Source organism: Pongo pygmaeus, chromosome 5 (genome assembly GCF_028885625.2).
Source record: "Pongo pygmaeus isolate AG05252 chromosome 5, NHGRI_mPonPyg2-v2.0_pri, whole genome shotgun sequence".
Lineage (NCBI taxonomy): Eukaryota > Metazoa > Chordata > Mammalia > Primates > Hominidae > Pongo > Pongo pygmaeus.
Window position 1 is genome coordinate 162,032,660 of NC_072378.2, and position 13,589 is coordinate 162,046,248.

General features: G+C 45.9%; 1 protein-coding gene across 4 annotated transcripts in view; it reads right to left on the reverse strand.

Annotated features, from left to right (window-relative positions):
• Positions 1–2,501: 2,501 nt before the first annotated feature.
• The window catches only part of PRKN (parkin RBR E3 ubiquitin protein ligase), a 1,377,993-nt gene continuing 1,366,905 nt past the window's right edge, over positions 2,502–13,589 (reverse strand). For 3 of the 4 annotated variants that reach the window (XM_054490449.2, XM_054490450.2, XM_054490451.2), the window contains exon 12: positions 2,502–5,239. In XM_054490449.2, coding sequence (XP_054346424.1) covers positions 5,127–5,239 — 113 coding nt within the window. In that variant the 3' untranslated portion in view covers positions 2,502–5,126. The remainder of the gene's footprint in view (positions 5,240–13,589) is intronic. The other variant, XM_054490452.2, reaches the window with a different exon arrangement.

The window sequence follows — 13,589 nt, forward strand, 5'->3', positions numbered from 1 at the left end:
GCTGGCCAAGGCCGGAGCCCACTCCCTCAGCTTGCAGGGAGGTGTGGAAGGAGAGGCGCCAGCAGGAACCGGGGTTGCATGCCGCGCTTGCAGGCCAGCTGGAGTTCCGGGTGGGCGTGAGCTTGGCAGGCCCCACACTCGGAGCAGCCGGCCGGCCCTGCCGGTCCCGGGCAATGAGGGACTTAGCACCCGGACCAGCGGCTGCGGAGGGTATACTGGGTCCCCCAGCAGTGCCAGCCCACCAGCGCTGTGCTTGATTTCTCACTGGGCCTTAGCTGTCTTCCCGCGGGGCAGGCCTTGGGACTGCAGCCCGCCATGCCTGAGCCTTCCCCCACCTCCGTGGGTTCCTGTGCAGCCCGAGCCTCCCCGACGAGCACCGCCCCCTGCTGCATGGCACCCAGTCCCATTGACCACCCAAGGGCTGAGGAGTGCAAGCGCACGGCATGGGACTGGCAGGCAGCTCCACCCACGTGCAGCTCTGGTGCCGGATCCACTAGGTGAAGCCAGCTGGGCTCCTGAGTCTGGTGAGGACATGGAGAGTCTTTATATCTAGCCCAGGGATTGTAAACACACCAATGGGCACTCTGTATCTAGCTCAGGGATTGTAAACATACCAATCAGCACCCTGTATTTAGCTCAAGGTTTGTGAGTGCACCAATCGACACTCTGTATCTAGCTGCTCTGGTGGGGCCTTGGAGAACTTTTATGTCTAGCTCAGGGATTGCAAACGCACCAATCAGCGCCCTGTCAAAACAGGCCACTCGGCTCTACCAATCAGCAGGATGTGGGTGGGGCCAGATAAGAGAATAAAAGCAGGCTGCCTGAGCCAGCATTGGCAATCCTCTCAGGTCCGCTTCCACATTGTGGAAGCTTTGTTCTTTCACTCTTTGCAATAAATCTTGCTACTGCTCACTCTTTGGTTCCACACTGCTTTTATGAGCTGTAACACTCACCGCGAAGATCTGCAGCTTCTCTCCTGAAGCCAGTGAGCCCACGAGCCCACCGGGAGGAATGAAGAACTCCAGACGTGCTGCCTTAAGAGCTGTAACACTCACCGCGAAGGTTTGCAGCTTCACTCCTGAGCCAGCGAGACCACGAACCCACCAGAAGGAAGAAACTCCAAACACATCCAAACATCAGAAGGAACAAACTCCAGACGCGCTACCTGAAGAGCTGTAACACTCACCGCGAGGGTCCTCGGCTTCATTCTTGAAGTCAGTGAGACCAAGAACCCACCAATTCCGGACACGGGGTCTTCTGCATAAGCATTTCACATTTGTGCTTATTCATTTCCACTCACAATATTAACCCGCATTCACACTTTGGACATCATCTGCATATATATAGCGCGTGCACATACACACAAACACATACACACACACAGCTAGCATAGCAACTTACCTTTATAGGAACACTTCTAGGGGTGTCTAGAAGATAATGCAATATACGTATATGCAACATGAGTCACCCGCCTCTAACATGAATCCCCAAATCTACAATTGTGTGCTCAAATAGATATTCCTGGCACTTGTCATCACTTTGCATTAGTTTTGTGTTTTCTGTTATTTTATTCCATAGTTTCCAGTGACTGGTTCATTTTTTAATAATAGCGAACAATTACACCGTGCTTTGTTTATCCTATGCGCTGTTCTAAGTGCTTTAGGTAAATTAATTAATCGTCACAACAACCTAATGTGGTGCATGCTATTATTGTCCCCGAAGTTCTTACACAGGTGAGTTTTGGAGGTGGGGTTCCCACCCTGGCGCCCGGAGCTCACCCACTTTCTCTGCTCCCTTTTGCTCTATCATCACCTGGGCCACCATTCCCATGACCTTTGCATATCCTCGGAGTGTTTCCTGTGGCTACTGGCACCCAGAGGACCTCAGTGCGTGCCTCTTTGCCTAATGTATGTGCAGGCCCCATCTCGGAATGTTCCATTCCAGATCCCTCCACCATGGGCTCATTGTGAAATAAACAATGCATGGCCACTAAAGCAGTTCTTTGAAAATGCAGTGTCAACACACCCACATTGACAGCAATGCAAAGTCACTGAAATTTTCTAGAATGACATGAGAAAAAATCCTTACAGATAGTCTTTTCCAATGCAAACTTCTCTTTTAAACAGTTTTATTAGAAAAGTTTGCTAGTAAGGCAGGAAAGTAACTTTTAGATTTTTTTGAATGAGGGTTTGCTTTTTGGAACCCTTTCAAATTTTGATAGCCTTAAAAAACTACTCTTATTTAACAAAGAGAAACAGCCAGGGTTAATCTGGAGCTTGGAGTCGATATGAGAACGGCTATTTCATCACCAGGCAATTCGTCCAGGCCACGAGTGAGGCCCATGGAGTAACACAGCCTGTGATTCCCTCCCTCACCCTTCACATTGATTGAAAATGTATCTTCAAAGACAGACTCAGAAGCTCTTTTGATGCTTTTGTTGACAATTTAAGTACAATCTTAGAGTTGTCAGATAATCTCAACACACTTCAGAGAAAAACAGATTTTTTCTGCAAAGACTTTATTTCTATTTTTTGATACATTCATATTTTGTTACACCCTTCCTGTGCAAATAATACTGTGATTCATGTTCATGTGTAGTGGATGATCTTGCTTTTTTTTTTTTTTTTGAGACAGAGTCTCACTCTGTTGCCCAGGCTGGAGTTCAGTGGTGTGATCTCGGCTCACTGCAACCTCTGCCCCTGGGTTCAAGTGATTCTCCTGCCTCAGCTTCCCAAGAAGCTGGGATTACAGGCGCCTGCCACCACGCCCAGCTAATTTTTGTATTTTTAATAGAGACGGGGTTTCGTCATCTTGGCCAGGCTGGTCTTGAACTCCTGACCTCGTGATCCACCCACCTCGGCCTCTCAAAGTGCTGGGATTACAGGCATGAGCCACCGTGCCCGGCCTGCTCTAACTTATTTTAAGAATCACTGTTCTATTCTGGAAAGGGAAAACACCACCACCAAGAAAGGAAAGGAGACCATGCTGGACAGCCTAATAGTCTAACAGGGGATCCTAGGGTGCCTGAGCTCGTGGGAGCAAACCTTGTTCAGGCACCGCAAGCCCAATGCAGCATGCGGACTGGGAAGGCACAATAATGCAAACATCATCAGGAAGAAAGCTGTGGCTGGTGGAAAACACTGTGTGCTCCACGTGACAGAAGGGAGCCACCTGATTTGTCGCATCGGGCCAGTGTAAGGAAGTGTAATTTAGTGGGATTGCCAGTGACACTAAGTCAGGCCCTGATCAGGGTCTGGACTCAGTATGGACACAAGCCACTGGGTGCAGGGGCTCATGCCTGTGACCTCTCTTTTTTTCCCTTACTATAGAGACTTTGATCTCTCCACCATTTCTATGTGAGCTTTGGGCTTCCTGTCGCAGGTCTGTTGTCACCGTGGGGCCATGTTGGAGTCGGTAGATTTTCAGACAGTGAAGCCGCATGAAGCTGTGAATGCTGATGTGGCTGCTGCAGAGCCCAGTCTCTCCCCGGTGCAAGGCCTCTAAGAGGACAGGACTGTCTTCAGATGGTTGGAAGAAATGGGTTATCTTAGGCAGTTAGGAAAAGAGGGACAGGTGTCCCGGGATGTGGAAAATTTGAGTTCATCCCCTCTCTTCCCTCCAGCAAGGATTTCAGGTGCTACATCTAAAAAGAGAAGCCCTGTTGCCGATTTGATAATTTATAGAGTCTCTAAATCCAAAAGCGCCTCCATGCGCTAGTGAGACTCATGCCCTCAGTTATGTGCACGATCTTCCTGAGAAGTCAGACAATACAGGTAGAACAAAAGATAGTGGTTGTACTTTCTCTTCTGCGTAGTGTGCGTAAGAGCATGTGGTTTGCCGCATGCAGTGTTGTTAATCTTTTGATTGTGTTGTGAATGGCTGAAAAAAAAGCTGAAAGTTTGACCGAACGGAAATCCAATCCATGTCAACATAAGGAATACTCTAGTGAGTTTACTGTCCTAAGAGAAGGTCTCTCCTGGGGAACCCCTGGTGTGCAGAGCTCTCTGGGACTTGCAGATTGGACAGAGAGGGTGTGCCAAAGGGGTATAAACCCTTCTGATGGAGAGAGTCAGGCATGTCTTCATTTTGGTAGTTCTGGAAAGGCTCCTCTTTAAAGATTCTGATTTAATAATGTTCACTTTTGTTAAGATTGAATATCATTTTGAAATCATTTCTAAACATGTCTCCTTTATAGGCACTTTATCCATTAAGTTTACAGTGGAGCCAAATGTATTAGCAAAATCTCCAAGCTGCAAAATGAATACTCAAAATCAAACTAAAGATTTTTTGGTGATACTTTCAGAAAAACAATTTCTTTCTAAAGTTGCCAATCATGAAAGGGAATGAAAGTACATTAACTTGATTTCTTCCCTGTAATTCAAACATTCAACATTCAAATTAACTTTCATAATTTCTCACTTAGTTGACAAGTTGATTTATGCATAGTTGGTATTTCATTAATGCAATTTATATAGATGGAATTCTTAGGGATAAACACGTTTTTGACTATTGCCTGGGGTTCTTTGGCAATAGATGCTTTCTGAAATTTAAATAAGAACATTACTGTCAAAGCCATGAATCTAGTTTTGAGAACCCACTGCAGTTCATTTTACAGAGAAACACCTTGTCAGTAGCATCTTCATGGTATTTACTGAAGGTAAAATGCAGGATATTCAATGTGAGAACTCTCTCTCCAGCTACTGATTCTGCCTGACTCGAATTTAGGTGAGAATGACCCATACAGATACGTGGATTTCACTTGAGTCTGTGCTCCAGTATTTGTGTCATCCGGAGGCTGAGAACGCCTGTTGGCGGTGTCACAGATGGCTCTGCTGTTTTGTGTGGACAAACTGAAAGGGATTCAGGAGCTTCTTCTGTAATTTTGCTCTGCTGTTTTTCATGGACATAGTGAAAGGGATCCAGGAGTTTCTTCTGCAATTTGGCTGTAGTTGGACTTTGAAAAAAAATTGAAGAGTGTGTATGTGCGCGTGTGTGTGCGCGTGTGTGTGTGCGCGCGCGCGCGCGTGTGTGTGTGTGTGCGTGTTTGAAAAGAGAATTAGCAAATGAAGATAGGACACTGGGTATGCTCCCCCAGGATGGGGCGATGCGGCGCCCGGCTGCCCTGGCTACACGTCGAACCAGTGGTCCCCCATGCAGACGCGGTTCCACTCGCAGCCGCAGTTCCAGCACCACTCGAGCCTGCACTGGGGCTGCGGACACTTCATGTGCATGCAGCCTCCTGTTGGGAGCAGAAAACAAAGGTGTGGTGGGTTCGCAGCAAATACCTGGAAAGCACGCATTCCCAAACCAGCACGCTAACCTAGACGTTACTTTCTAAGTGAATAATCACAAGCAATACAAGGGCAGAGAGAAACTTAACTGAGGGGGAAAAAATCATAAAGCACAATAGGGCAGCTCTAAAGTGATGATATTCATTAAGAAATGAATGAAATTGAAGCATGTCACTTTTGCCGGGAACAAGTTTTATTTGTAAATCTGACTTTATTCTCCTGAAAGGGGATTTAGAGACAAACGCTTCATGTTTCATAGATAGGGGTCAATTCCTCATTTAAATATATTCAAATATTAATATATTTATATTTGAATATATATTTAAATATATAGAACACCTAGCATTATTGGTTACTTCCTTTCTATCCCTCTTATCTTAATTAAAATTTGGGATAGCATTAAGGAACGTATTCCCTATTAAAAATAATATTAAAAATTATATATATTATTATATATAATAATATATAATATAAATATATTTATATTTAATATATATAAAAATATAAATACATTTATATTTAAATATATTAATAAAATTTGATGATATAACCTAATATAATGTATAATAATTTAAATATATTTTGATTTATTTTTGCTCTTTCTATAGTGCTACTTACTTGGCTTGGCCAAATTCATAAAACAGGAACTGGGATAGCATATTATAATTATTATTATTTCTATTTTTTTGTTTTTTGAGACGGAGTTTTGCTCTTGTCGTCCAGGCTGGAGTGCAGTGGTGTGATCTCGGCTCACTGCAACCTCCACCTCCCAGGTTCAAGTGATCCTCTGGCCTCAGCCTCCCAAGTAGCTGGGATTACAGGCGCCCACCACCACGCCCAGCTAAGTTTTGTATTTTTAGTAGAGACAGGGTTTCGCCATGTTGGCCAGGCTGGTCTCGAACTCTTGACCTCCAGTCATCCTCCCGCCTCGGCCTCCCAAAGTGCTGGGATTATAGGCATGAGCCACTGCACCCAGCCAGCATATTATTTTTAATAGGGAATACGTTCCTTAATGCTATCCCAAATTTTAATTAAGATGAGAGGGAGAGAAAGGAAGTAACCAATAATGCTAGGTGTTCTATGTATATTATCTCATTTGCTTCCCAAAGCACTTTGAGATAAGAGCATCACTCTGCTATAGAATTTCCCCAAGGTGAAGCACTTTTAAATGGTGAAGACAATGATTTCACCAAGGTCTGTGTGATTCCAATGTCCTTTCGTTCACAGAACAGGTTCTTTTCAGCATGAGAGGAAAAGTCCCTTATCTTGGGACTTATTTTGGAATTATTCACCTCCCTCACTTGTTAAACATAGACTCCATGAGTTTCTGGAGTGCATACACCCCTGCTTCAGTCGCTGTGGGGGAACTGAAGGGAGGAGGAAGTGATTTGTATGAAGATGTACAGAGAACTGTTTCTGTCCAAATTTCCTGGATAACCCCGGCAAACGCAGTTTCTTTGCTTGAATCCTACCTAGCGTTGAAGGTGCTCCATTACTCACTCTTACCAATTATCTTGTTAATTGATTTTTCCTGCCAAATTTTCCAAGTAATTGGTTCGGTGCTGTCTCACTTTTATTATTAGAAACCTGGCATGAGAACTTTCACTAATTTAAAATATTTATGAATATATAGGAATAGGCATTTGTTTTAAGATAACTTGCCGACATGTAAAATCTCCTGTTTTCCTAATCCTTTCTGGCTTGTTTTAAAGATCATAAATTACAGATGTGTGGAAAATAAAGGAGAAAACTTACAACACTTTTATCTTCATACTTTCCGCTTAGGTTTGTGCCATTTTCAGCACATACTGAATGGTTGTATATTTATGATGCAAATAATATGTTATATGGTGTGACATAAAACCACTTAAGTTTCTCTAAAATATCATAAATATTTTATCATATCATAAATATATCATTATTATATCATGTATCGTAAAATATATTCAATCTAAATTATTGAGCAATACATTAAAACTTAATGAACTATTAAAGCAATTCTAAATGAAAGGGTAAGAAAGTTTCCTATTGTGATATTTAATATATATAAGCATATATAAACATAAATATGTATGAAGTGTGTGTATATATAAAATATATTTATATATAAAAATATAAATATATATATATAAATATATATATATATATATTTTTTTTTTGAGACAGAGTCTCACTCTGTTGCCCAGGCTGGAGTACAGGGTGCGATCTGGGCTCACTGCCACCTCCGCCTCCCGGATTCAAGCAATTCTCCTGCCTCAGCCTCCCGAGTAGTTGGAATTACAGGCACCTGCCACCACGCCTGGCTAAATTTTGTATTTTTAGTAGAGACGGGGTTTCACCATGTTGACCAGGCTGGTCTCAAACTCCTGACCTCGTGATCCGCCTGCCTTGGCCTCCCAAAGTGCTGGGATTACAGGCATTAGCCACCGCGCCTGGCTGATAGATGTGTTTTTCATACACAGTCCCTGGCTCATAACTCCCATAGCTCTTGTTACAGTCTTTTGTCATAATGTTGGGGCAATTCAGGCCTCAGAATTAGGCCCCAGAAAAGAGAATCTCTCCCTCTGACCTTTCCTTGCTCTCCTTTTACCAGCCCAGGGCAGGACTGGAACCTTCCGCAGCTGTTCTGACTGTGGGTTATAAGACCCGGATTTCAGAAAGAGTCCTGCCCGTCCCCTGGAGGAAGGAATGCTGCACAGGGAGGCCAAGAAGAATCTAGACCGGCAGGCCTTGCAGGTTCTCCCCACTCCATCTTTTAGCGTGAGATCAAAGCCTTTCTGTCCCATCGCATTTCAATACGGCTGTCCGTGCGTCCATCGTGCCTATCCCAGGAAGTCTCCATAGAGGGCCCCAGAGGACAGGGTTTGGGGAGCTTCCGGGTTGCTGAACACACGGAGGTTTCTGGTAGGCGAGGCACCCAGGGAAGGCTTGGAAGCTCCGCGATCCTTCCCCCATACCTCGCCCTCTGCATCTCTTCATCTGTATCTTTTGTAATATCCTTTATAATAAACTGGCAAATGTGGTTCCCTGAGTTCTGTGAGCCACTGTAGCAAATAACAGAACCCAAGAGGGAGTCATGGGAATCTCAACTTGAAGCCAGTTCATCAGAAGTTCCAGAAGCCCAGACTGGCGACCGGTGACTGGCAGTCCTGTGGGACGGAGCCCCCAGCCTGAGGGATCAGACACTATTTCCTGGTAGACAGCGCCAGGGTTGAAGAGCAGGACACTCAGCCGGTGTCCATTGCAGAACTGATTGCTTGCTTGGTGCGTGGGGAAAAACCCCCGCACATTCCGTCACAGAAGTCTTATGTGCTGACTGTTGTTATTGAATGAGAGAATAGAAGAAGCATGTTGTTTGTTCTACACTTAGACCGAATGCCAAAAATTAATACCAAGCATTTAATGAATCTGGGATACTAGTATTGTAAATAATATCTTGTTACAGAAGCTAGAATTACAATGGCCTGGTACAGTAAGAATGGAAATGGGAAGAGAGGATATTCACGTTATTAACTTTCCTCCCTAGGGCTTAATATACACAAGGCCATAGAGCTAGACCCCAGGCCATGGAGGAACACGGAGGACTGCAATTCTAAAAGCTTTGCCAGCTTAAAAGTAAGTGCATCCAGGAAGCCGCTGAAACTTCACGCAGATTTGTGGATATAGACATGAAGGGAATGTGGCTTCCTTTGTAGTGAGTTCTGTCTGCAGATGGACACTCAAACCATGAAAAGCTCAGCCTACGCTGGGCAGTCGACATCTGGCTCTGGCCAGCAATTCTTCCATTAGATTTAATGAGAGCATGGAAGTCCCTGAACAACCTGAAGGCACATTTGAGGAGCAGCACACACTCAGTCAGGGAATGGAGCCAGAATCTCATCTGCTTGGGATAGAAGTGAAGACATTTCTGGAGACTGGAGAGGATTATAGGAGAAAGTACCAGGGTTTAGCCTGTGCTTAAGATGGAAATTCCTCGCGTTATCATTTCAACTTCTCTGAGGGAAGAAGGGCATTCCTGAAACACAGCTGAGTATGTAACAGGCCACAAACCTTGATGAGAACCAGGTAACATCCTTGGTCATAGAGGCTATGTCGGTTTCGGTTATAGTGATGCACTGTTAAACAGTTTAGGCCATCGCTAATAAGCTTCAAGTCTCAGCTTTTCCGTTTGTAAGTTAAAAATTTGGAGGTAAAAAATTAGTGCTTTCATTTATGTACATCACAATATTTTCAAGAAATAGCTCAACGGGGAGAAACTTTCCTACAGTCACGAACCATTTGACTCCTACAACTCCATCTTTGGAGGCTGCCGGCATGTTCTGAGTCCAGGGCAGATATGATGAATAATTTTCCTGCTTCTCACCCTAGACTATCTCCCTGCCTCACAGGATCAAGTCCAAGCCCCAAAGCTGCCATTCAGGGACCTAAATTCTGCATCCTACCTACTGCTTCAGCTGAGGCTCCTGCATGCGGTGCCTGGAACACCAGCAGCAGGGGCTGCCTCCACACCGGGGCGCACACACCCTGTGTCTTTGCTCATGCAGTCCTGGGGCCTGGAACGCCTCCTCCTGCTCCTCCTTGCCTCGCTCATATCTGCTCATTCTTCAATTCTTGGCTGGTATCATCTCTTCCAGGAAGCCTCCTCCTCCAGGTCTGTGTGCCCTGATAGCTTGCTTCCTCTATGTTATTTTATTAAAAAGATCTGTTTATGTGTGTATCTCTAAACTTTACAAGCTAAGTTTTTGTTTGCTTGTTTGTTTGTGTTTTATTTATTCTTTTTGAGAAGGAGTCTCACTGTGTCACCCAGGCTGAAGTGCAATGGTGCAATCTTGGCTCACTGCAACCTCCACCTCCTGGGTTCAATCAGTTCTTGTGTCTCAGCCTCCCGAGTAGCTGGGATCACAGGTGCCTGCCACCACACCCAGCTATTTTTTTTGTATTTTTACTAGAGACAGGGTTTCATCATGTTAGCCAGGCTGGTCTTGAACTCTTGAACTCAAGTGATCCGCCAGCCTCAGCCTCCCAAAGTGCTGGGATTACAGGCGTGAGTCACCACACCCAGCCTACAAGCTAAGTTTTAATTCAGCAAATATTTTTTGTCTGGGCACTCTTCTGGGATTGGGGCCTAGACAGTCAAGTTCCCTGATCTCACCGGCTTATGTTCTAAAGAGCGACAGACGGGGAACATGTAAATGAACAAATTAAGCAATGATCTGGGAAGGAGGTGGTGCTGTGAAATTATTATTAAACTGGTGGGTGGGACTCGTTGGGTAAAGGGGGAAGCAGGCACTGAGATGGAAAGGAGGAAGGCAGGCTAGGCAGAGGAGAAGCCCAGCTCAGGCACAGCCTGAGAGGCCTGAGCTGACGCCCAGGAGCTCTGGGGCTGGGGCAGCTCTCAGGGTGGTCCTGAATTTGGTTAGTGGGTTGGGTATTATGACCAACCAGTAGTCATGGGACATGAGCTCTCCAGGGAAGGGGAGGCAGCCAGAACAAATTCTCTCGGCAGAGGTGATTGCTCAAGGCCATCCACAGGCAGGCCCCCTGCAGAGGGAACGGCAGTGCCTCCCCCTCGAGAGGTGGGATGGTGCTGACAGTGCCCCCCCACAGGAGGGTCTTTGGCAGGGTGGTAAGGGGCGGTCTCACTGAGGAGAGGTCAGCTGGGCTAAGATCTGAAGGACAGGAAGGAGCCAGTCATGGGCAATGACGACACAGAAGTGTCCTGGGAAGGAGGAGCGGGACCCGTGTGGTTGCAGTGTCAGTGGGGACCCCCGGGGGGAAGGGCAGGACTGACATGGCTTTTGAGAAGTCTACACGTCTATGTAGAAGGCGGATCATAAATATGCGAGAGTGGAGGCGAGAGCACCTTTAGGAGGCTGTGCTTGGAAGAGGAGGTGGGCAAGCAGGGCACTGGCTGGGGCTGAGGAGTCAGAGGTGGGCAGACGCTGGATCAGAACACAGGGAAGGCCGTGGTGACTGGGGATTGAATGCAGGGTGAGGAAGAGCGTGGAATGAAGGATGAGCTTTAGCTTAGTGGCTTGAGGAACTGGGCGGTGCTGTTGACTGAGGTGGGGTGCACCCTAGAGGAAAAGGTTTTCTAGGAGCAGCTAGCACTCTGCTTTGTGAAATTTGAGCTGTCCATTGGACAATCTGTGGAGACACTAAGGAAGCAGCTGGCTATTGGAGTCGGACCCAGGGGTGAGATGAGGGTGGGGTGTAGATTTGGGAGCCATCAGTATGTGGCTAGTATTGAAGGCCACAAGACTGGGCTGTGTGTTATGTGTCGCAAAGGTGAAGTGTCTCAGGTGTCCCCACAAGCTGACAGTAAGTGCTGATCCAAACAACCACAGAGGAGAGAAACAGAAAGCAACAGGTCCAGGCTCGCTGACCACTTCATTATTTTTTTTTTTTTTTTTTTTTTTTTTTGGAGACAGAGTGTTGCTCTGTCGCTCAGGCTGGAGTGCAATGGCATGATCTCAGCTCACTGCAAATTCCGCCTCCCAGGTTCAAGTAATTCTCCTGCCTCAGGTTCCCAAGCAGTTGGGACTACAGGCATGTACCACCATGCCCAGCTAAATTTTCTATTTTTAGTGGAGACGGGGTTTTGCCATGTTGGCCAGGCTGGTCTTGAACTCCTGACCTCAGGTGATCCGCCCGCCTTGGCCTCCCAAAGTGCTGGCATTACCGGTGTGAGCCACCATGCCCAGCCTCGCTGACCACTTCTTATCTTGCAAACTGCCACCACCAGAGCCTGGGCTAACGAGGAGGCCACTAAGGCATGGACCCCACACCTGCTGGGTAAATTCTCCACCTGTCGTGCCTGTGACGCCTGCCACAAGTGGGAACATGGGTGGGTGTTTAAGGAGCCCCTTTCCCTCCCCACTGCAGACAGAGACCTGGCTGATTTTTACTAATTTTCTAAGGTTATACATCACACATGTTTATTACAGAAAAGCATAAAAAGAAATAAAGTCCTCTTTGGTCCTATTATGCCTAGAGCTACTCACTATGACATGGTAACATCTTGTTTCCAGTATTTTTCTTCTGATTCTATTTTTTCCCACACATACATTTGTTTCAAAACAGACATCATGTGCCACTTGCTTTGAAATTCTGATTTCTCACTGAGGATGGATGTAAACCTTTCCACCAAGCCTTCATAACCTTCATCTACACGAACCAGCCCATGTCTCATGGAGCATGTTTGATACACTGTCTCCATTACTCCTCCTGCCCATGCTGTGAGGAAGTCCCATTGAAACCCATCTTATGAACGAGGAAACTGGTGCTCACACAGCCACAGTCCATGGCAGAGTCCTAACTCCTGCAACACTGCAGTGCCGGGCTGTGTGAAGCTTTACCACAGATTTATCACAAAATAAACCAATCTTTCTCATACTGAGGCCTTTAGACACTTCGATGATTTTCAGTTTACCCTAATATAAATAATGCTGCAGTTGGCACCTTTTTTCCTAAAATGTGTGTGGGGGTGTGGGTGTATTTGCCTATTATATATTTCAGGTTAGTTCTTTAGGATAGATTTTCAAAGGTAGAATTATTGGGTCAAATAATAGAAAGTCTTTATATAGGTATTGCCAAAGTGGTTTCCAGAAAAGTTACGCTAACTTATGATGTCCTCCCCAACCTTGAGAATTATTATTAAAAAACAAAACAAACAAAAAATTAAGGCCGGGCACAGTGGCTCACACCTGTAATCCCAGCACTTTGGGAGGCCAAGGTGGGTAGATCACCTGAGGTCAGGAGTTCGAGCTCAGCCTGGCCGACATATAGTGAAACCCCATCTCTACTAAAAAATACAAAAATTAGCTGGGTGTGTTGGCGTACACCTGTAGTCCCAGCTACTTGGGAAGCTGAGGCAGAAGAATCTCTTGAACTGGGGAGGTGGAGGTTGCAGTGAACCAAGATTATGCCATTGCACCCCAGCCTGGGCGACAGATCAAGACTGTTTAATCTTTGTGCTTTACACCCTTGTCAGTGAAATACCAGGCCTGCTTATCCCAAACCATCACACATCTTCTCCTGGGAAGGACCCTTCCGTGTTCTTTCCCTCCCACTTCCCAGTGCACCCAGTGGTGGTGGAAACTAGAGAAGCTCTTTCCTTCCATTCCATCAGTGCCTTCTGCTCTTTTTTTTTTTTTTTTTTTTTGAGATGGAGTCTTGCTCTGTCGCCCAGGCTGGAGTGCAGTGGTGCAATCTCGGCTCACTGCAAGCTCCGCCTCCCGGGTTCACACCATTCTCCTGCCTCAGCCTCCAGAGTAGCTGGGACTATAGGCGCCCGCC